The 22,064-nt window shown below is 39.5% G+C and overlaps 1 protein-coding gene across 1 annotated transcript; it reads left to right on the top strand.

The window, feature by feature from the left end:
• The first annotated feature begins 685 nt into the window (after positions 1-685).
• On the top strand, positions 686-17,523 carry AADAT (aminoadipate aminotransferase). Its single transcript, XM_009995944.1, has 13 exons — positions 686-752; positions 2,417-2,585; positions 3,654-3,786; positions 4,420-4,494; positions 5,632-5,841; positions 6,049-6,114; positions 7,291-7,373; positions 8,637-8,733; positions 9,559-9,620; positions 13,981-14,045; positions 15,440-15,546; positions 16,220-16,321; positions 17,482-17,523. The coding sequence occupies exons 1-13, from the start codon at positions 686-688 to the stop codon at positions 17,521-17,523; spliced, it is 1,278 nt and encodes a 425-aa protein (XP_009994246.1).
• The last annotated feature ends 4,541 nt before the right edge of the window (positions 17,524-22,064 follow it).

Here is a 22,064-nt window from a genome sequence, read left to right as displayed (position 1 = left end):
TCCTTGAGAGGGGGCAGACAGCTGGCCTGAGAGAACAGGCTTTGAGGCTTCTAGCAGGTGTACAGTTCACCATCCACAGAATCTCTACAGGTGCCAGGAAAAGAGGGAAATGCGCTAATTTGAAGCATTTTCAAAGACATTCTTGATTATCCTTCCTAAAAAAACCCACAACTTGACAAGTGTTTGACTTGTAATGATAGCTTGCAATCATTAAAGGCATTTTAAATGCAGTACTTAATACAGCTTAATAAAACTGGATGTTTATTTTAAAAGAGGTGATGGGTGTTTAAAGTTCTGTCAGATCTTCAGATTTGTAATCTGCCTTTAAAACTCCACATCTGGCAGTAAAGGGAGGGGGGAAAAGCTTTTTGCTGTTCATTACAGATCAAGATGTTCCCCAGATCAAAGATGTGCCATTGTTTGTCTTGATCAGAACAGCAGCATTTGGCCTGATGTCAGTGTACCAGTGTCTTTGGGAGGCTGTGACAGAACCCATGACTATGTAGTAGAAACCTTTTTCCTGAATTTAAATGAAAATAAATTCCAGCACTGATTTTAGCATTAATAAATTGACATGTAATTTATGATAGAGTATTACTTGTGGGAGACGTGTATAATGGAAGCATGGGGGTTCCCGTTCACTTTTCCAGCTTTATATCCAACTAATTGCTCTTTCTCCATAGATATGAATTACTCTCGATTCATCACCACTGTGAGTGCAGCAAGAAAAGCATCTCCAATAAGACTTCTGAGTGAGTACACACCCATTCTTTCCAGGTTCTCTGGAAGGTTATCAGTCTACATTCTGGACTTGGCTGGGTCGTCATGGCTAAAGGCTTGAAAGAAAAGCATGCTGTAAAATTGACAAGCAAGGCCCCTTAACTGCTTTGACTTTTGTCAAGTTGAGATGTCAAGCAGGTATGAAAAAGAAAACCGTTAATAGCCTCAAACCATTTCAGAAACCCACCCAGACAGAAGAAATAGAATTGCCACTTCAACATGTTTCAGAAAAATTCTCTGCTACTCCCTCTGCAGCAGGTCTTTGGAAGTTTGCCATTCAATTTACACTGGTTATCCAGAAACAAGCTACTGCTAATGACTTAATGCAGTCCCAGCATAATGCTTCTTTCTGCCTAGCTTTCCTGTGTCCTGTTCATATCTATAAATTCCTCACCAGTGTTACAACACTTTCCTACTCTGTATTACTCCATCTTTAGGCTACCATATTACAGAGTCTTCTCTGTGACAGATGGAGAAGGTTAACTGCCTACTTGTTTACTCACTTGAAACCTACAGGGACATGACAGAATCAGTATATCAGACATACATCACTAGTTAAGTCTTCAGGGGTCAATTTCCTCTCAAGAGTTTGACATTTGCTGTTCTGCTTAAAATGCTTCATACAGGTACAGCTAAGTTAGCTAATACACACTAGTCAGTCTCTATACTTTTTCAAGTGATACATTGATATGCATCGTCACACAAATATTAATAGCACAGCTTATGCAGAAAGACACATTGAGGCTGCAGTTTTGATGACAAAGTAAATATCTCTTCACCAGACCAAAAGTCATAGAGATGACCCATATTGCTGAACTGATAAGAATTAACTCCCCATGTTCAAATTTGCTAATAAATAGTGGAAAATGAACTTGATAGCAGGAGGCTTTAAGCCCTATCTGGTATCATCTGTCTTCTCATATCTGATGTAAAAGTGTCAAGCGGAAATTAATGCTATATTGGTGAGTTCTTAGATTTAATGCAGTCAAATGTCCTTGTTGGACTAAAGGTCCAATCCTTGCTGCACAGATTGGATCTGAGTGATTGTGAAACTGACATTGATACAAGATTTGTTAGCATTTTCTTCATAGTGAATTATTTACACAGAGCCTCTGCCACTAAAACTGGGCTGCCAGAAACATTCCCACTCCCTTGTGGAAAAGCTATAATCATAGATGGTAACTATCAGTGATATCAGAGATTATTAACTACCCGTGTAGTTGCATTACTGCCACATCAGCAGACTGAACAAAAAAACAAAGCCAGTCATTCCAAGCCAGTCTAAACAGAAGGTCATTAAGATTAAGTTCTTGAGACTTAAAAAGCCAACAGTCACAGAGAAAGTTTTTATAATAGTAACGCAGCCAGATAAGATAAGAAAGCTATTTATAATTTTAAAACAGTTAGGAGAATTTATCTTGGTCTCTGTCACTTTCCCTCTCCCCTCAACACCTATTTAATCCAAATAGAAAGGCGAGTTTAAAAATTATTATCATCCTTTTGAATTCCTGAGTATGTTAAAAAAATAAATGGAAAAATGGGCAAATTTCTCTGGACAATTATTATATGCCAACTAAAGGATATGATCAGTGTTGCAATAATCAAATTGTAACAAGGTTTTTTCCTTTTTCTCTAGCTGAATTGATGCAGAAATCTCCTCCATCTCTTATCTCTCTGGCTGGAGGGGCACCAAACCCAAATGTTTTTCCATTTAAGAGGGCTACTATTGCCATTGAGCATGGAACTTCACTTGAGATTGGGGAAGATCTGATGAAGAGAGCTCTTCAGTACTCAGCCTCAGCAGGGTATCTGTCAGCACTGCTTGCACTTCAAGATACCAGAATCAAAGGATCAGGAAAGCCTTTTACATTAATTCACTTGTGGTTTTAAAACCTATTTGTAAAGCCTGTTTTGCAAAAACTTCTTTCAGTTTGCCTCACTATTGAGTGGATTACTAATAAAAAAAAGTAAAACTAGTAATTCTCAATCCAGAGCATCTCCTGGCAGTTAATATTTGGGAATCCAGTCTCCCAAGTGACTAGAAGGAATAATTTTGTGTTCTACAGTAAGAGGTTGATTAAAAGATACTGCATTGCAGTACCTAGTTTCTGCATTCTGGAGTACTTGTGTTGGTCTCATTTGGTACCATATATTAAAGTCAGTATGTACTACTTGTGGTAGTTGAATGGGGGTATTTATAGTATTGTCGTTTTTAGTGCAAACATTATATATCATTAAGTTGCTTTAGCATTCATGTGGACTCACCAGCAGACAGCACTAAGTCATGCTTGTGACAAGTTTGCAAAAATATTTAGGTACCTACAGAGCCACACAGGACATTAATCAGTGAAAAGTTAAGACTTCTCTTAGTATTTAAAATAACCCAGCCATTTGTAAACATCCTACAAGATCTTAAGACAGTTTTTGAAAAATGTTTCAGAAAGCTTTATTATCTGCAGCCTATTACTAATACTGTTGCAAGCTTTGTCATGTTGCCACATTTGAGTATGGAATGATTGGACTGGGTGTTTCCAAGGGTCTTTTTCGACCTGAACAGTTCTGTGATTCTGTGATTGCTCATATGAGTGGAGACCATTCAGCCTGCACCCATACTCCATCCTTGGGAAATCATTTCTGCCCAGATTTCAGTATAATAATTGGGTGTATGGACCATACAGTCCATCTCTTCAGTTTTTCCATAGGAAGCATGTATCATTTTCATCATTTGATAAAGCAGTCATAAAATTAGCACCTGAGTGTATCTGCGTGACAGTTGAAATCAGACTCAGGACTGCATGCTAGATTTGTCAGTGATTTAGAGGAACAGCCTAACTTCAGCCTGTTAGATACACCTTGTTTTATTCATGTTTCAGGATTCCAGAGCTGTTGTCCTGGCTAAAGAACTTTCAGCAAAATCTGCATAATCCTCCAACAGCCAACTACAGTCCTGAGCAAGGACAAATGGAAGTGTGTGTCACAACTGGCAGCCAGGAAGGCTTGTGTAAAGTACGGTGAAAAGCTTCCTATCTTAAAAGCATTTATTCCAGAGACATGTTTATTCTTCCATTGGTTCAGTTATACCCGGCGTTCACTGCCACTGCGTAACTAAAAGCAAGGTAGTTTGTTAAATACATGTCTCATGGCATTACCAATACAAGATAATAAAACTCAAATAAATCTGTTCTGGCAGTCTGATCTGTCAGGACTGCATGAAGGTTCAGGTAAACCAAAGAGCCTGTCAGAACATATGCTATAAGGTAATATTTCATGTTACTGAAGGTGTGCAGTAATAAGTACATAGGTGCATTATTTACTTTAGCATAACTCAAATCTAATGATGTTAGACTTCCTTAAATAAGTACCCTTTTGTCACTCTAACTGCTGCTTAGCTGATCCTTTCTGTAACCAGAACACTATTGTACAATAGAAACAGTGCTGTCTTTCCATATTTTTTTAGCTGAGTATGGCTTCATTTGGCTTTAAAGCAAAATTTTCTTCTGTTCATTGCTTTTCTCAGTGTAATGAAATGGTTTGGCAATTACTAACATTTAATCCAGATTTTTAATCACACTGAGAAGTCAGAGTTATGAAGATGTGTACAAGAATGGCACAATATTTATAAATACTTATCTTTCACAGGTATTTGAAATGCTCATTAATCCTGGGGACAACATCCTTTTGGATGCACCTACATACTCTGGTACACTAGCAGCTGTAAGTATTGTTTTGCTACAAAATATCATGAGTGTTAGTTTTGAAGTAAACAGCAATTTAGTACTGATCTGCAGGCTTGTATACACTTGTCTGTATTTTAAAAATAGCTAAGAATCACGTTTTTTGTGTTAGTGCAGTTAAGATATCAAATATTAGTTCATAGAAGCTTTTCTGCTGCAAGTTCTATCAAAGCTATTCCCAGTACAAAAATTCCTCTTCTGCACCCTAGTTCACTCAGGAGTGAAGATCACATTTGGGGTTGGAAAGAAAGCCATTACAACCTAGTCAGATTGAAGCAAAATTGTAACAAGTGGGTATAAGGTCAGTACATTCACCTGACGTATTTCATGATCTGATTATACTGCAGCTATAAGTACTGTAACATTGAAATAGGCCTGAAACATCCATATATGTTTACAAAGATGTGAGTCAGTACTACACAAACTTAGAACTCTACAAAAATAGCAAAGTTTACTTCTGAAAAAAATTTAGTCAGTATGTAATTAAATGTTAGCTCAAAATGCTTAAGCACTGTATGGAATAAGGTTTAATATAGATAGTACACCACAACTCCAGTCTAGTCTCTCCTTGCATCAAAAGGAATTTTGGTATTGTTTGTTGTGCTAAGTATGGGTGTATCTTGTCTAATCAAATATATTGCTAGGAAATTTTTGGCAGTACAGCAACTTGCATTTTTAGTTTAAAATTTAGAGCACTATATGGCACAAATTGACATTCCACAGAGGGGAGACAGCATGCTTTTTCTTAGTATTTTACCTATATTTTTTCATACTGCTGTCAACATGGTATTGCAGTACCATCATTTCCTTCTCCCTTGTATTTCTGACTATATCTGTTGAGAAATTATTTTTCCCTTGTCCATGAAGAGTGGCCTGTAGTTCTAGCACTCCCACTGGAGTGTAATTTTTCAGTAGAAAATGAAGGTGCTATGAATTTACTATTTGTGGTCAAAGCATGAGGAGTCCTGAGAAAATACAATTCAAATTCATAAAATCAGAAAAAGAAGTCAGAAAAAGTCAGGAAGACCTTGTGTCACTGAAATTTTACAATGCTGATGACAAAAACACAACCTCTGAATTATGGGGCTTACAACAGTTTTGTTCCTCCTGTCAACAGCTGAGACCTTTGGGTTGTAACATAATTAACATTCCTAGTGACCAACATGGCATTATACCAGAAGCTCTCAAAGAAATTCTGTCTACTTGGAGCACAGAAGATGTGAAAAAACATAGCCACCACCTCCCCAAATTCCTGTACACTATTCCAAACGGCTGCAACCCAACTGGAAACTCTTTAACCACAGAGCGCAAGAAGGAGATTTACCAGGTATGTAGCTGAGGCCTTGTGAACCTTTCAGGCTTGGTCTCTAAATAAGGCATTTGGAAGCTTTGCTTGATAGGGCCTTGCATGTAGTGAGTGAGCAATTCATGCGATCATAATGTGGTCCTCATAATAGGCTTAGGGTGGAGGAAGAAACAAATTTACAGTTTCTTTATATTTTAATGAATCTTTACTTTTTATTAATTTCTTTAGCTTGCAAGAAAATATGATTTCCTCATAATAGAAGATGATCCTTACTACTTCCTTCAGTTCAAAAAGGTAATTTGTCTTCTGTACTCCTCAGTAACATCTTGTCTGGTCCAGGAAAGAACTAAGGTTTCAGCCATGGATCTTCCTGGCTGCTCCTTCATGTCCTACACCAAGGTGGTTGTAGGCCTCACAGTCTATGCTACTTAGAGTTTTTGTCTCCTTTGTGGCATTTTATTCCATCAGTCCTGTTAATCAGTGTTTCAAATTCCTTAAACGTTGTACAGGACATAGTTTCCTTCAGTAGTTAGAGGAATGACAGACCTTGCGTTCAGAGCAAAACAAATCCTCCACCAAAGCAGCACTTGAAAAAAGCAGCCTCTTGATGTTTCTTTCAGCCCAATTTCTTCTTTCATTTAATGTAAGACTGCCTACTCCAATCTACCATATTACATTTTTACTCTTTTGCCTTTTGGAGAACCTGACAGCTTTCCCAGATACCACAGGGCATAGTACTGGGTGGGCAGCTTCCCTCCTTCATGTACATTTTCCCCAAGTGGGTAACAATCAAGTTACATCCAAATACATGGATCTACAGCTGCATAGTCTGCAGAATACTTAACTTGAGGAATAAAAGCTGGTCTTACAAAGCAGAAAAACATTGGTAAAAGCTGAAGTTCAGTATTTTCTGTTTGAAAATGTTTTTATGGGAGGAGGCAATAAAACTGGTTCAGTTACTGAATAGCATTATGTAGCTTTGTTAGAGACTGTAAGGGGAGAAGGTGTAAAAGTAAATTTCTCAAGGAAAACGTGCTGAACTCAAGTCACCACAATTTGGTCTTATCTTCTGATACCATTTTTTAAAAGAAACCTAAAAGCCACAGGGCCCCCATCTTATAATATGTGTCCTCCATTAAAAAAAATCTTGACAGAGGAATCTTTATTTCTCTCTCCTTATTGCATCATACCAAACTTGAACTGAACACTTGTATGCTGAACAGTGGGTTAAGCATCAAAATATAACAAGGCTGATTTCTTGACACTCATGGAATACTGTAATTACATCTTGGACAGCTAGCCTCAACACACACTTCTGAGCAAGATAACTATTTTTTCCCTTGGAACGCACATCTGAAATATTTACTACAAAAATATTTCTCTAAGAAATTAATTATGGCTTCATAGCAAAGAAAATCATTTCATCATAATTTTTAGTAGCACCTTGAATTTTATTTTTTGTCTTCCAAGCCATGGAGTCCAACTTTCCTCTCAATGGATGTGGATGGCAGAGTTATCAGGACTGACTCTCTCTCTAAAATTCTCTCATCTGGGTAAGGCCAGCTTTAGACTGCTCAACACTGCCTGCTCAGCTAATGCACAAGACTAACACTTCATACAAAATGATCAAATATCGTGTTTTTTTCATCCAGTATCTATCCATATCTGAAATCTACTTTTGGATTTGCAGCTTTTCAGTCTACTCACTTTTCATGTAATCTCGTGGAAGTAATTTAACTCAAAATTCTGTTTCTCACCTGATACTCATAGTTAAACCACTCTCCCCAACCAGCCCATTCTTCCAGACACCTAATAGGCAAAAAGTCAGATGCTGGTTTGCAGCTCTGTTCCTGGAACTGCTAGGAGCTTTCCTCTCCTTTTCCCATTTCTCCTTCTCTCTCTTACCATTCCTGCAGACTCTCTGAACTTGTAATACAGAAGAGAAACATCATCATTCTCCACAAACTATTCATAGGGCTATACTAATCTCTCATCATCTATCCTAACAGTTTTTTGTGTTGTTTTCACCTGCTAGAAAAACAGCTGGCTGTTTTCCACTTCATACAAGTCAATATATTTGATTTTTAACTTGCTTTTGTTTATTATCCTAATAGATATAAGAAAGTAATATGAATTCTGCACTGGCAGCTAGTGGATTATAATCCCATCCCTGAGAAAGTGAGGTGACATCATGATGCTAAGTGTGATTGTGCTTTCAGAAGTGACGCTGCAAAAAGGGAGGATGCAATTTTATCTTTGTCAAAGACATACATGTGCTTACTGATCCTATTTTTCTTCAAAGAAGAACTTCACCGATCTGTAAAGATGGGCCATAAGAATTGAAGCATGAAGAATCTAATTTATCAGTCTAAATTTCATTTATCCTGCAGTACTGAAAGGGAGTGAAAGAGTAAAGCTGTTTGCCACTTCCCACCTGTTTTTCATAAAGCCTGAGCATTCATGAGTTTTTATTATGTGAAAACCTATCTTTCCTTGCCTTTGATTCACATAATCCTTATGGTTGCAGAGGAAACCTTACAAATGTGGAATATGGCCTGAAGTCTTAGAATTAAGAAGCTACTGTAAGCATTAAAAACCTTTACATATTTTTATTTCATGACTTTGATACTCAGCTCTTAAGTTGCATAAGCCTGGGGCTTAGGGCAGTATTAAGATGAGATAAACTTAAATGCATAAAAGATCATTACCATGTAAAGGTTACCCACTTTCCCTGTTATAAGTTAAATCACAGCTCACACAAAGTTATGTGTAAGCACATTGCATTCCTGTAGTAATTTTCTTTTTCTTTCCCCTAGGTTAAGAATAGGTTTTCTGACTGGTCCCAAGCCTCTTATCAACAGAGTTATTCTACACATTCAAGTTTCAACAATGCACACCAGCACTTTCACACAGGCAAGTACCAAACTGCCAACTGAACTGTATTTAGAAATGATGGTATATTCCAAGTCTTAAAAAAAACCACAAATGAACAGCTTTGCACTTTTGCAGTTTTGTATATAATAAGCACATACATTGTAAATTCTGCCAAAGGAAGAGAGACCAACCATAGAAACTATGACCAGAAATAAATGGTGTCTGAGTGCATGAAAAGCACAGCTAACGTGCCCTTAACCCTCAGGTTTCTAGAATCAAGACCTAAAATACTTTGTAGCTGCTGTTACTAGGTTCACTTAAATAAACCTTAGTGTAAAGCACATATAGGAAATACTTAGGTTGTTGGGGTTTTTTTTGTTCTGCTTTGTAATTATTACAATAGGGGCAGCTCACAGAGACATTTCAGAGCAGGCTGCCAGCTATAGCCCCCTTATAGTTAGTAATAAAGGACACATGGAGCACATCTAGAGACAGCTTCCATCTTCCAGCTCCATTATTTCACCATAGAGGCGACATTGCAGAGAGACCAATACGGGCAGGGAGATAAAGCAATAGAACGTTGCTTTTGTTTTTCTCCCTGATATCCATATTTAGTTCTCCATCCCTTCTGTCCCTACACCCCAACTTCCAAACACTGGCATAATCCCTGGAAACAGCAGTAGCACATACTAAAATAGCCTGTTACCGTTGCCACCTCTGTTCATTAAGGGCTCCAAAAGACCCCCATCTGCAATTGCCTGCTTGCATGGTTTTTTAAATAAAGCATCAGGCCATATATTTTTTGATGATTGCTGAACAGTCCTGTTTAAAATGCAATATTGATGATGTGTTTTATTTCTTTAGATTATGATATCACAGCTGCTGCAGCAATGGGGAGAAAAGGGTTTCTTGGAGCATATAGACAGGTAGGGTCATGTCATATGCTGAATCCCATCATCTGTCATTCTGCTTGCTACCTACATAAAACATTGCAGCAAACAGCTCAGAGGCATTACATCTGCATTAGACCAAATGGATAAGCTGGTTCAGCAAGACTGACTATTCACACAAGAGTCCTGAAGGAGTTCAGTGTGAAACTGCAGACATACAGCTCAGGGTCCATAAACTACCACTACAGACCAACAATCTGCCAGTCTACTGCAGCTCTCATATAAAGAGAGCTCAAGAGGATCCTGGGAGCTCCAAGACAGTGAACAAACTTTTCACCCCTGCTAAAGTGGCAGGGTCTATGGCAAAAGCTAAAGCCATGGAGCACATAATGTATTGAGAATGAATCAGCATAGCTTCCACAGAGGGAGTTCTTGCCTCACTAAGTCAGTGGAGACTCGCCCTCTAATACCCTTAATCTAGTGACCATGGATGCTGATGGAAGGACCTACAGAGTACAGAGAGGTTTACCTACACTTGCTAAACACTACCACTATCACCATCTTAGAGACAGAGCACTGGGTTAAGGTTTACCTCAGCAAGACATTTCTTATATACTGACTGATACAAACATTTGCTTTTAATTTATTATGCTGGAGGAGCATAGTTTCTCTTAAGTATCTGTTCTTTTCAGATGCCATACTTAGAGCCCCAAGCTCACTACTTCAGTGAGTAGCGTATTACACTCTGCCTAGGCCTGTACAGGAATGCAAGCAAAGCACAGAAAAAGTTACTGTATTTGACTGTAACAGCCACTTCTGCCCCCTGATCAGCTACCTGTTGTCTGTATTGTAAACATGAGTATTTGAAAAAAAACCCACAACAGATAACCAAACAAACCAGTAAACACACCAGCCCTGGCTTTGCCTCATATTAAGAGATATAGATTTTGCAGGGAACTTGGACCACACTTTAGCTCAACTTCCAGAAGTTAGAAAAAATATAGTCTAAACACATCTCTCACTTACCACTTTCTTGTAGGCCAAAAGACATCCTTGCTCAAGCCACGACTTTGTTCTTCCTCTTGACTTATGAAAACACTGCTGCAGTAGGGTAGCTGCAACCCTTTATAACCTTCTAAACTCAGTTGTCAGGTGACTTATTGATGAGGCACAACAGCTGATTGCAATCTCTTCCAGCTGATTTCATTTGGACAAGATTGACTTGTTACGTGATGCTTTTGTGTAGGAGCTAGCATAGTGTTTGGAGCAGCTGCATTTTTCACAGAATCACAGAGTCTTAAGGGTTGGAAGGGACCTTGAAAGGTGGTCCAGTCCAAACCTCTGCCAGAGCAGAATCTCCTACAGTAACTCACACAGGAATGTATCCAGGTGGGTTTTGAATGTGTCCAGCAAAGGAGACTCCACAACCTCTCTGGGCAGCCTGTTCCAGTGCTCTGATGCTCTCACAGCAAAGAAGTTTTTTCTTATGTTTACATGGGACCTCCTATGTTCCAGCACCTCTCCTGTTGCCCATGACCTACCAAAGATGATGGAGAGTGGCCTAGCAATGACCTCTGCCACCTCCCTCAGCACCCTTGGGTGCATTCCATCCAGACCCATTGATTTATGGATGTCCAGATTACTCAACTGATCCCTAACCCAATCCTCATCTACCAAAGCAAACTCCGCCTTCATCCTGACTTCTTCTGGGGCTTTTGGGATCTGGGGAGAGTCTGCAGCAGTAAAGACAGAGGCAAAGAAGGCATTCAGCACCTCTGCCTTCTTTATATCCTCTGTCACCAGGACACCCACCTCATTCAGCAGTGGGCCTATATTGCCTTTAGTGTTAGTTGTATCTGCAGTGTATTTGAAGAAGCCCTTTCTATTGTCTTTGACCTCACTAGCAAGGTTTAGTTCCAAGGAGGCCTTAGCTTTCCTTATAGCCTCCCTACAACCTCTGACAACAGTCCTATATTCCTCCCAAGTGGCCAGCCCCTCCTTCCATGATCCATAGATTCTCTTTTTCCACTTGTGTTTGCCCAGCAGTTCCTTGTTTACCCATGTGGGTCTCCTGGCTCGCTTACTTGAAGTGGTTCTTGAATGTTGACCAACTATCTTGAGCCCCTTTACCATCTAGGATTTGCCTTGGCAACCTCATCAGTGCCCACCTGCATGACCACTAGCTGGTAGTAACCAGAGGGCTGCACCAGGCCTGGGAGCTTCTCAGTAACATCCCCAGCCCGGGCCCCAGGGAGGCAGCAGACCTCCCTGAGGGTTGGGTCTGGCCGGCATATAGGGCCCTCAGTTCCCTTCATCAGAGATTCTCCTACAGCATTTCCCTTCCTTTTGTTCTTAGCAGAGGCAGTCCTAATGCATGGGGCAGGCTGCCTCAGCAGCTCCCTGGATGGACCTTTGTCAGTAACCTCAGATACCTGATTTTCCTGATCCAGGGCCGTATCCTTGTTCTGTAGGGGCACACGTGAAGGTGAGGGAAGCCGCTTCCAGTCTCCCTCTTCTCTCAGGTCCCCCACCTCTGCCACGTGACAGGAAGGCAGAGGATCCTTTACTTCTCATGAAGCCTCCACCTTAAGGCTTTGTCTCACGGTTGGTAGGGCATTACTCCACCGATCTATTTCTCTTTCACAACCCCTGCCTGCACAAACTGCAGCGCCAGGCCCTTCTACTGCGCCAGGCCCTGTTTGCTGCTCCTGGTTGCCACGCTTCCCCAGGGCTGCTCTTCTACCTGAGGGGTCAGGCCCCGACCCTTTGTCTCCGCGCGTGGAGAGTCAGAGCTGCTGCTCCCCAGAGCTCTCACTCCCTGCACAGGGACAGGGACTGACTCCCTCCCTCTCTCTCCGTTTCTCTCCCTCTTCTCTCAGGTCCCCCACCTCTGCCACGTGACAGGAAGGCAGAGGATCCTTTACTTCTCATGAAGCCTCCACCTTAAAGCTTTGTCTCACGGTTGGTAGGGCATTACTCCACCGATCTATTTCTCTTTCACAACCCCTGCCTGCACAAACTGCAGCGCCAGGCCCTTCTACTGCGCCAGGCCCTGTTTGCTGCTCCTGGTTGCCACGCTCCCCAGGGCTGCTCTTCTACCTGAGGGGTCAGGCCCCGACCCTTTGTCTCCGCGCGTGGAGAGTCAGAGCTGCTGCTCCCCAGAGCTCTCACTCCCTGCACAGGGACAGGGACTGACTCCCTCCCTCTCTCTCCGTTTCTCTCTCTCCTTCTCTTCCTCGGTTTTGCCGAGGTTTCCCTGCAGTTCAGCCGCTGCAGAAGGGGCCCACCAACTGGATCCCCCGCTCTGGTGTCCCTCACCTCAGTGGCTCCACCGAAATGGCTGAAATTTTTGTGGAAGTCTTGTCTCACTAATACTTATAATTTCATTCCAGCATGAGAGTAAAATCTTAACAGAAGGCAAAAAAATTGCAGTACAATTTGTGATGTGATAAAAACAGTGTGAGATTTCCTATTTCGTGCAAAGTGTAGCAATATGTATAGGTTGATTTCCAAAATGGTGTAAGCCTTTGGGGGTATTAGTGTTTGTGTATGAAGTGTAATAAAACATACCTAGAAATCAAAGCTATTGATTCAGAGACTATTAAAACATTTCTAAATGTAAAATTTTGCAAATTTCTAAGTATGGTTTCTTTACAGAGAAGGGAACGTATTTGAATCTGATTTATTAACTCTGTCAGACATTTATCTTGTGTCTGCCATTGCAGAATTCACAGCTGTGTCATGTCAACAAACAACTGCTCAAAACTTGTTCATATTGAAACTTGGGTCAGGGTAATTTTCCCCAGTAAGAGAACGGATTATTCGAAAGTTTTACTTAAAACTGTGAAGGAGATAGGTTCAAAAGCTTAGAAAAGTTGTCAAATAGTCATGACAGGTTTGTCATATGATTTGCTTTTCACCTTGTTAAATATAATTTCCATGTCTACCTATTACAGAAATTCAACCCAAATACACAAATACCAAATCTGTGCTTTTGCACATGTATAAGTCCTTCCTTTTCTTCAGTATGCCTGTTTTGTGTGGTAAATATTGCTAACAGGGCTTGTATCCCCTGATACAATAGACAGAATGGATATAATATATAAAGAGTTTCCATGACATATGTAAATCTTCAGCAGAAGCCACACAGGCACTTCCTCTGCCTGGTTGATCAGTGTTTTGTTGGATACACACTGAGGCATTCAAGACTTCTCTGGTACACATACAAGTTTCATACACAGAAAATACTATAATGTGCCTATATAGGATATGCTCATATTCCTATTAAGTGTGCACTTAGGTCATTCAAGTAGAAAAGCTCTGTTTCTGCCTTTGGAAACAAATGGACTCTGAAGTGCTATGGGATCATGACTTTGAATGGATAATTTACTTTCAGAGTGGTGGAGTTCTACAGGATCCAGCGGGATGCAATGCTCGTTGCTGCTGACAAGTGGTTAAAAGGTCAGTGAGTGTAACACAGCTAATTACTTACATTTTTCCCCTGGTATTTATCGTCTTTGTATTCAAGAAAAATCACTAAAGTTTGTCTCTTGATTGAAGTGACAGACAAGCACATAGATAAGCAAATCTATGACATGAAATATTAAGCTTAGGACAAATGACCTAGTGCTGCTGTTTTCATGCTTTTCTGATGGGACAAGGAGATGGTGATGAGAGCACACATCACTGTATAAAGGAGTTTTACAAAGAGCTTATGTTTCTCTACTACATTCTAATACTTTCTGTGTTTAAAATTTCTGTCTTTAAAATCTCTGTCTGAGCCAGATTCGGTGGCCTGAATTTAAAAGAAGATACAATTGATGTAGTAGTAGTGACAATCATTTTTTTGGTCAGAAATCAATTTCAAATGTCCTTTTTTGTGGTTAATCATGGAGCACAGAAGGAATTTGATCAAAAATGCAATTACAGTTAGTGATTCGCTCCTTTTTGTCAGTCTAAGAGGAATCAGCAATAGCTACTAAAGAACTTCCCACCTGCCTTAGATGATACTTTCATGGGACATGGATACTTAGGCACCACACAGTCATTCATGTACTTACTCTTGCTAATTCCACGTTTTTAGATACAAAGTGTTTCTTCTTTTCTACACGGCGCAGAACAACCATGGATTGTTGATGTAGGTAGGGCCTCTTTGCCTCAATTGCCCACGTATCAAAACAGTGTAATAGCACTGGGCTACCTGAAAGCATTTTTTGAGAATATACTCATATAAAAAACTATATGGTCTTCATGTTTTCTAGTAATAGGAGCCATAATATTCTGGAAGACCTTTAGTTTGTAGCTATGTAATGGTTAAATACCTTGAGGAAGAGCTGAAGAAGCTATCAAGTCAGTTCAGTAGTTTCTTAAAAAATATGTCGAAAACCAGATAAAGAATTTCCAGGTGAAAAAAAGGTATACAGTAAGTCTGGAAAAACAATGTAAGACATAAATCCTCTCTAAGCATTCCCATCCTCCTCATAACTCCTAGGCTCTCCTTTTCTATAGAGGAAAAATCTAGAATAATTGTAACTTAAAGGAAAACAGTTTTGTGCTTTGCTACACTTTACATGGTATTGATAGTCAATGTGACATTAAGAGAAACTGCATCAGAAAAAATATTTTAAGTTTTTCACTTGATCTGAAAATAATCTACAAATACAGTTCGTTCATGTTTGGATTTGATTAGGAGTACTTAAAATTTGGCAAGTGGCATCCTGGCACTGTGGCCTACATTCCCTTTAACTTCATTGGAGCAAAAAAATCTACAGCATCACTGAATTTATGATGCATTAGTTAAAGGTGGAGCAAAGTTTCTTTCTTGATTCCCTTTCTTTTTTTCTCTCTCTCTCCAGATTTGGCAGAATGGTACCCTCCTGCTGCTGGCATGTTCTTATGGATCAAAATTAAGGGTGTTTCTGATACACAGCAGCTGATCATGGAAAAGGCTTTGCAGAAAGAAGTATGACCTATGGTTTAATGGCTTATGATGTTAAAAGTAAATGAGGGAAAGATAAAAGAAAGTTGCCATATCCCACCGCACATATGCGCACACATAACAAAGGAGGGGAGCTTGCTGTGCCCCATCACTGAGTCTGCAAGTCAGGCATTGTCTCATAGTTGCTCATTAATAAAAGATCTTCATGTCTATATTCAGATGTTGATGTTTAATCAGCTTACTTAAATTTAAACCATTTTAATACATAATACAGTCATATATACAACACATATATATAGTAATATATATACCTATATGAGTGATGGCTGTCCACTCTATCTTTTTAAGGATAGCAATTAAGTGTGATTTTATTTCTACAATTCATAAGAGCCAGCACTGTGTAATGAGTAAACTACATCCCACCTCACTGGAGCTTCTAAACATTGTGATGATAAGCCAGGGCTGGTAACCCATCAGACTAGTTAACCAAAACCTGAGAGCCCTTTGATTTTGTTATGAAAAGTCTCATTCCAGGTTGCATGCTTTTGGATTCTCATTTTGAAGAGAAGAAATACATTATGCCATTTCCTGATACCAGTGTTTTAGCTGTGGGCTGTGCCTTCTCAAATTTCATTTAATATAGTGTTTTAAAACTGTGGAAATGGTGATAACTAGGTGGCTAATCAGTTTTTCTTAGGTGTTACTTGTTCCTGGAGGAGCCTTCAATATCGATAGTTCAGAGCCTAGTCCTTATGTCAGAGCCTCCTTCTCTCTCTCTTCTCCAGCCCAGATGGATCTGGTAAGTGAGATACATTTTCAGGTATTTTTTTACAGTCTTCTTAAGATAGTGTCTCACATAATAATGCTCCCTTAGTTTTACATACTTCTCCTTATGTGTTTTCTTGAATGTTTGTGTAGTTCCTTTAGTACTTAGGTGATTAGGCAGTGCTTTTGAAGCAGTATTAGCCATTCTTAGACAAGATACTCATATCCTAATGACCTAAAAGATACCAGCTATTTAGGACCACTTACATTTTTTCTGTATATCTCACACATGTAGAATCTCATACTTATTCCCCCAGACGTTATTCATAAAGGCTTTACTGAAGTCAGAGTAAGTTTTACTATTTGCTTTAGCATTAGCAGGCATCATCCTTTATTTTCCACACTTTGCATTCCTGAGATTGAATTACTTGGGTTTTGTGTGTGTGTTTTCAATCCTTTGTAACTGACATGTATGTTGCATTTCATCTGTCAGGAACTAAACTTCTGTGTATTTTATGAATATTTTGGTTGGTATTATGCTGTATCTGTAAAATCAGTGGGAAGAAAGATAGACGACATTTATTTGTGCAGATTTAATACTCATTTGATTTAGGTGCTTAAAATAGTTAAGTATTTGTAGTTGTAGTTTCATTCAGTTGTAAAGATTTGTAACAGATAAGCACTTTCTATTGCCTTTCTATTTCTTCTTATGTATACCTCTTCTTTTTGCTTCCTCTTCTTTCTAAAAGTATTCATAACCATTCTATTGACAAATTGTATCTTTTATATGTTTCCCCACTCAGCTGTTCTTCCTTTTTTTTTTTTTACCTTTGGAGCCTCTGGGCCCTTATATTAAATTAAAAGAGATACTCTTCCAGGAATCAGTAGTTGTATTAAGAGTACAAGTGTTGTGTACTGAATTCTGAATAACCTTTGAACATCAGTATACGTGTTTTTCTGTTTCAGAAAACTCTGCCCTTTTTATTCTATTAGAGAAGTGAAAGCTTTGTCCAGCCAGCCAAAGCCAATATATGTTGCTATCAAAGGAAAACAGAAAACATTAGCAGAATATTGCAGTATAAAATACTGAGCTGGTGTATGGCTGGGATAGTTTTGGTAGCTTTACAGGTTTGGTGTGTTGCTTATTTAAGTAATGTGGGAATATAAACATGAACCATATTTGTGTCATTGCAGGCCTTCCAGAGACTGGCTGACCTGATAAAAGAAGCTTTGTGAAAAAGCTAAAGAGAGCAGCAATTTAAATTGTCTCCAGAAGATATTTATTAATGTTTGGATTTCATCAGAACACTTGAAAAGCAAGCACAATGGATGTTTCCTTAGATCATTTCAGCTGAAAAGGCAAAAAAAGAGTGAAAAACAATTTGCCTATTTTTTTTCATGTTGATTACTAAATTTATTTCAATTCAGAAATATTTTAAAATCTCCAAAACATGCTGTTTCCTGTCAAATTCATAGTTTTGTTAGTTTTGAATTGATTTTTGTTCAGCTTTTGTTTTCCATTTGGGTTGGGAAATGGTGAAATCAGCTACTTAGGAAGTTGTACCTGAGGTGGTCTTAGCACTGTTACTTAATCCTGACTGATACATTCCTCCAACACCTTATGTTGGATCTGGTTTTATGTATCACTTTCCTTCTTGTCCTGCTCTATGGCATCTAATTTTGAAGATCAGTACTTAATTTTACTATAGTTTTGTCAGATAAAACTGATCTAAGGATGTTAAAAATTGAAACTGATCCAGCAAAATCAGGCTATGATTGCAAATAAAACTGTTTGGCCTAAGGTCTTTTGCAATTTGCATGGGTTTTGCAGTGCATTCTCTGATTTATAAAAGGCTTTCTGGTTGCTGGCTTCCACTTCAATCTATTAATATTTACTCTGTACCTGTGTTAGAAAATCTCTGGTTTGCAAAGGCACACGGCAGTGCTTTTAGTTAATCAGTCAATCAATCAATCAGTCAGTCAGACAAGTTTTTGAAGGGAGACCATAAGGAACTCAGCAGGGGATGTAGTGGAATGGATCATACCCTGACGCTGCCAGGTGTAAAAAGCAAGCAAAATGAAAAAATAAAGTTTTGATCTCTAACCCCTTGGGGTGTGCAAGTATTTGGAATTTCAAAGTAAAAATACATTTTTAAGAATCCAGCCAATTCTTCAGCACCTCAGGTAACCCAACCAAATAAAAGTCAGGCACAACCTTGCTTAATTGGAAGTTTCACAAGAGTCATGATTTTAGTACCTACAATTATTTTTATTCCTTCTTTCCTACCTAGTTACAAAGATCATGGTCATCACAAACTAGCACAGTTTGAGTACTGCGTCCAGCTCTGGAGGCCCAAATACAAGAAGGACATGGACCTGCTGGATCGAATCCAGAGCAGGGCCATGAAGATGATCAAAGGGCTGCAGCACCTCTCTTATGAAGACAGGCTGAAAGAGTTGGGGTTGTTCAGCCGGGAGAAGAGAAGGATCTGGAGACACCAGACAGCAGCCTTCCAGTACCTGAAGGGGCTACAGGAAAGCTGGGGAGGGGATTTTTACAAAGGCTTGCAGTGATAGGATGAGGGGTAATGGTTTTAAACCGAAAGAGGGGAGATTTAGATTAGGTATTGGGAAGAAATTCTTCACTGTGAAGGTGGTGAGGAACTGACATAGGTTGCCCAGGGAACTTGCGGTTACCAGCTCTCTAGAAATGTTCAAGGCCAAGTTGGATGTGGCTTTGAGCAGCCTGGTTTAGTGGAGGTGTCCCTGTCAATGTCAGGGGATTTGGAACTAGATGATCTAAGGTCCCTTCCAAACCAAACCATTCTATGATTCTATGTGTGCCTTTCCCAGCATCTCTCCTGTCATAATTCTGATGTGTTCAGCCCAGCATCACCCTTTATCTCAAGCCTTTTAATTTAGTCACAACATGCAAGCCAACTCTGCACTATGCAGCTTCTCAAGCAGCATATCCAAGCTGAATCGTTTCCCCCCTTCCCAGATTACTTTAACTTTTCATCCAAGTCCACATTATTTTCAGACTAATTTTCTCCAATTTGGTATGAGTATGTGATGCCTTTCCTCTCAGACCCATTTGAAGTACTTGGTATGGTCCCATCTTGTCTGTCTCTCCAGCCCTCCAGCTGCAAACATGGGGCTGGGTCTGTTGTCCCACCATGTTGCATCTGCAGCCCAACCCCACATCTCCAGGTTCCTCTTTGACCATTCTTGACAGCAGGAAGAGTAGGGCTGCTACTGGTGGGCAGGTGGGAAGGCTGGTGAGGTAGACAAGGTCAGCCCCACCATGGAGTCAGGCTGGGCTTGGGCAGCCAGGACCCACAGGATGAGAGTGTAGGGAGAGCCCATCATTCTGAAGCTGCTCTCAGCGTGAAAACAGGGTCCTTGAAGACAAACTTATCCTTTCTCCCAGACTTTGATGGTACTAATGGGGATCCAAAGCAGCAGTTCCTACAGCAAAGTGCTGCTTAACAGCAAATTTTCATGTCTCAACTCAGTTTCGTAACCATGTGTAGAAATTTTGAAAGCTCTGACTTTTATATCAGTAATGTAATTTTTACCTTGGGTTAAATTTAGAAAATAATTTTATACAACAGAACGAATGTATGTGTCTGATTAATTAAAATAATGTATTTTTACAGAGGAATAACGGTAAACATCATTTAAGATGTATTTTAGTTCTCAGGCAAATGCTATTGTCATTGTCAAATGCAACTGTATATTGTCATTGAGCCAGACCTGAATTAGAAGAACATGATCAAAATACCATTTTAAGCAACCTTTATATTGGTGATGTGTTGAATAGCATACCTCTTAATTTTCAGAGACCTAGATATTAATTTAGTTGAATGCAAAATGCAATTCCATTTGCTGCACATTAGATGCTTTTGCTATCAGCTAATTTAATTTAGAGTGAGTTTGGTTTTTTCCCTGACTGTGGCGAAGCATCTAAAATTAAATTAGTGTCCTGAACAATGCAAATTGAACAACGGCAATGAAATCTTATATGCACATACTGTTTCCCTGAACCTCTTAAAGCCGTTTCTGGTATCCTTGGAGAGTGCATTCACTGTGATTAAATATTCCCGGAGGAAGCCACTTGGAGGCAAAAGGAAAAGGCCAGGCAACACGTTCATGTAGAAAGAAAATATGTGGAAAACAAAAGTTACAATTCTGCAATAACCCCTAGCTGTTAAATTAGTTCCCACAAAATAGATCACCAATGAGAGGACTTTTAGAAAGCAACATGCACAGATAATTCAGGGATTGAACTCTGTGGATATCAGTCATGTTTGGATGTGGTACTTGTGGTGAACAAGAATCCCAATGACTCATGAGTTTCAAAGCCAGAGGAAATAATCAGCTTTATAATGAAGGCCACATATTTTCATTATCTCTGAGAAAGATATCATATCTTGGTTTTAAGGCTTAAAATGATGGGAAACCCACCAGAATAACCTGAAGCTGCTTCTTCTTTCCCCCAGCAGAAGGGAAAATTATCCCTTTTTGAAGCTCCTAAGGAGAGCTGTTGCCTTGCTCTTCTTGATAAAGCAAGATGGAGAGACCAATTCAGTACATAGCATTTTTATAATGTATAATCTAATTTAAATTGCACCACATAAGAAGACCAGAATTTAAAATGTCATGAAACTCCATGATTTTCCTCCCATACAAAAGACAATCTAGGTACAAACTATGGTGAGGACTCAACCTTTGAACAATTAGAGACACTGCTGGCACTGCTGAACACACAACTTTCTCCAGCAAGGTCATGGATGTGCTGGAAAATTTTGCTGCTATGAATTTTATTGACTTTCAGTTTCTGATAACACTACGTGAAAGCACAGCTGAACTCTGGCATTGTGCCACTGGAGACTATTTTATTCTGACAGCCAAACCTCTCAGTTTGCTGAGTCACAGAAAACTTGCAGTGTTAAGTCTGTGTAAATGAAAGGCACCTTTTGTTAACGACAAGTTTGTATGTAACTTCGGCCAGACTTCAGTTTCTTTTCTGTCCCTTCCATGAGGGAATATAACCAGAATATAATACAGAGAGAAAAATATTTGTTCTGCATGTGCAGGTGTTAGAAAACCCTCCAGTTTTCCCAGCCCATAACCATTCCTCAGTTTCCCTGGTGACTGCATTGCTCCAGGAGCAATTTAATTCCACTGATTCTTGTTGCACTGCCACAGAGCACACTGCCTCTTCTCTGTCAGTATGATTCAGTGATATGAAGAAAATGTAGCATATAGCTCCTTTATAAATATAGCTTCATTTTTGCTCTCAAGACTTTGATTACTTTATGACAGAGGGTGACTCATATTATATTGTTCAGTAGGAACAGCTAAGTCTTTGCTTGCAGTTTTTAGTATTCCTGTCATGAACATTTTTTCTTTCACAAGGAGCAATGAATTTTCATCTGCTCCAATTAAACCATGCAAACAATCAAATGCATTGACAGAATACTTTGCTTTAAATATGTTTTGACAGTCAGAGGCCACCTAAGCTGTCTTTCACCTAAGCTGTCTTTCATGAACTGCTTAAACCCACTGGTGCTTATGTGTGGAAAGTACAACTGTTGTGTGGACCTGTGCAGATAAAATGGTGGGTGTTGATCCTATCAGGCTGCCTTGGCAATTCTGCTGATTAACACAGTAGTCCCCTCGAGGTTGTGCTGTAGCCCCAGTAGTGCACTTGACAGTGGGGGTTCAGTAACATGCACTGCAAGGGATGCTGAATCCACCATCCCTTCCTCAAA

The sequence above is a fragment of the Chaetura pelagica genome, unplaced genomic scaffold (genome assembly GCF_000747805.2).
Source record: "Chaetura pelagica isolate M959 unplaced genomic scaffold, ChaPel_1.0 scaffold142, whole genome shotgun sequence".
In the NCBI taxonomy this organism is placed as follows: Eukaryota; Metazoa; Chordata; class Aves; order Apodiformes; family Apodidae; genus Chaetura; species Chaetura pelagica.
The sequence above is the reverse complement of the archived record's forward strand: the minus strand, read 5'-3'. Positions and strand labels throughout refer to the sequence as shown.

Coding starts and splice junctions, on each gene's coding strand:
- AADAT (XM_009995944.1), top strand. CDS start 686: ATGAATTACTCTCGATTCATCACCACTGTGAGTGCAGCAAGAAAAGCA. Junction 2,586..3,653: donor CAGTACTCAGCCTCAGCAGG/GTATCTGTCAGC, acceptor TTCATGTTTCAG/GATTCCAGAGCTGTTGTCCT. Junction 5,842..6,048: donor GCAAGAAGGAGATTTACCAG/GTATGTAGCTGA, acceptor TAATTTCTTTAG/CTTGCAAGAAAATATGATTT.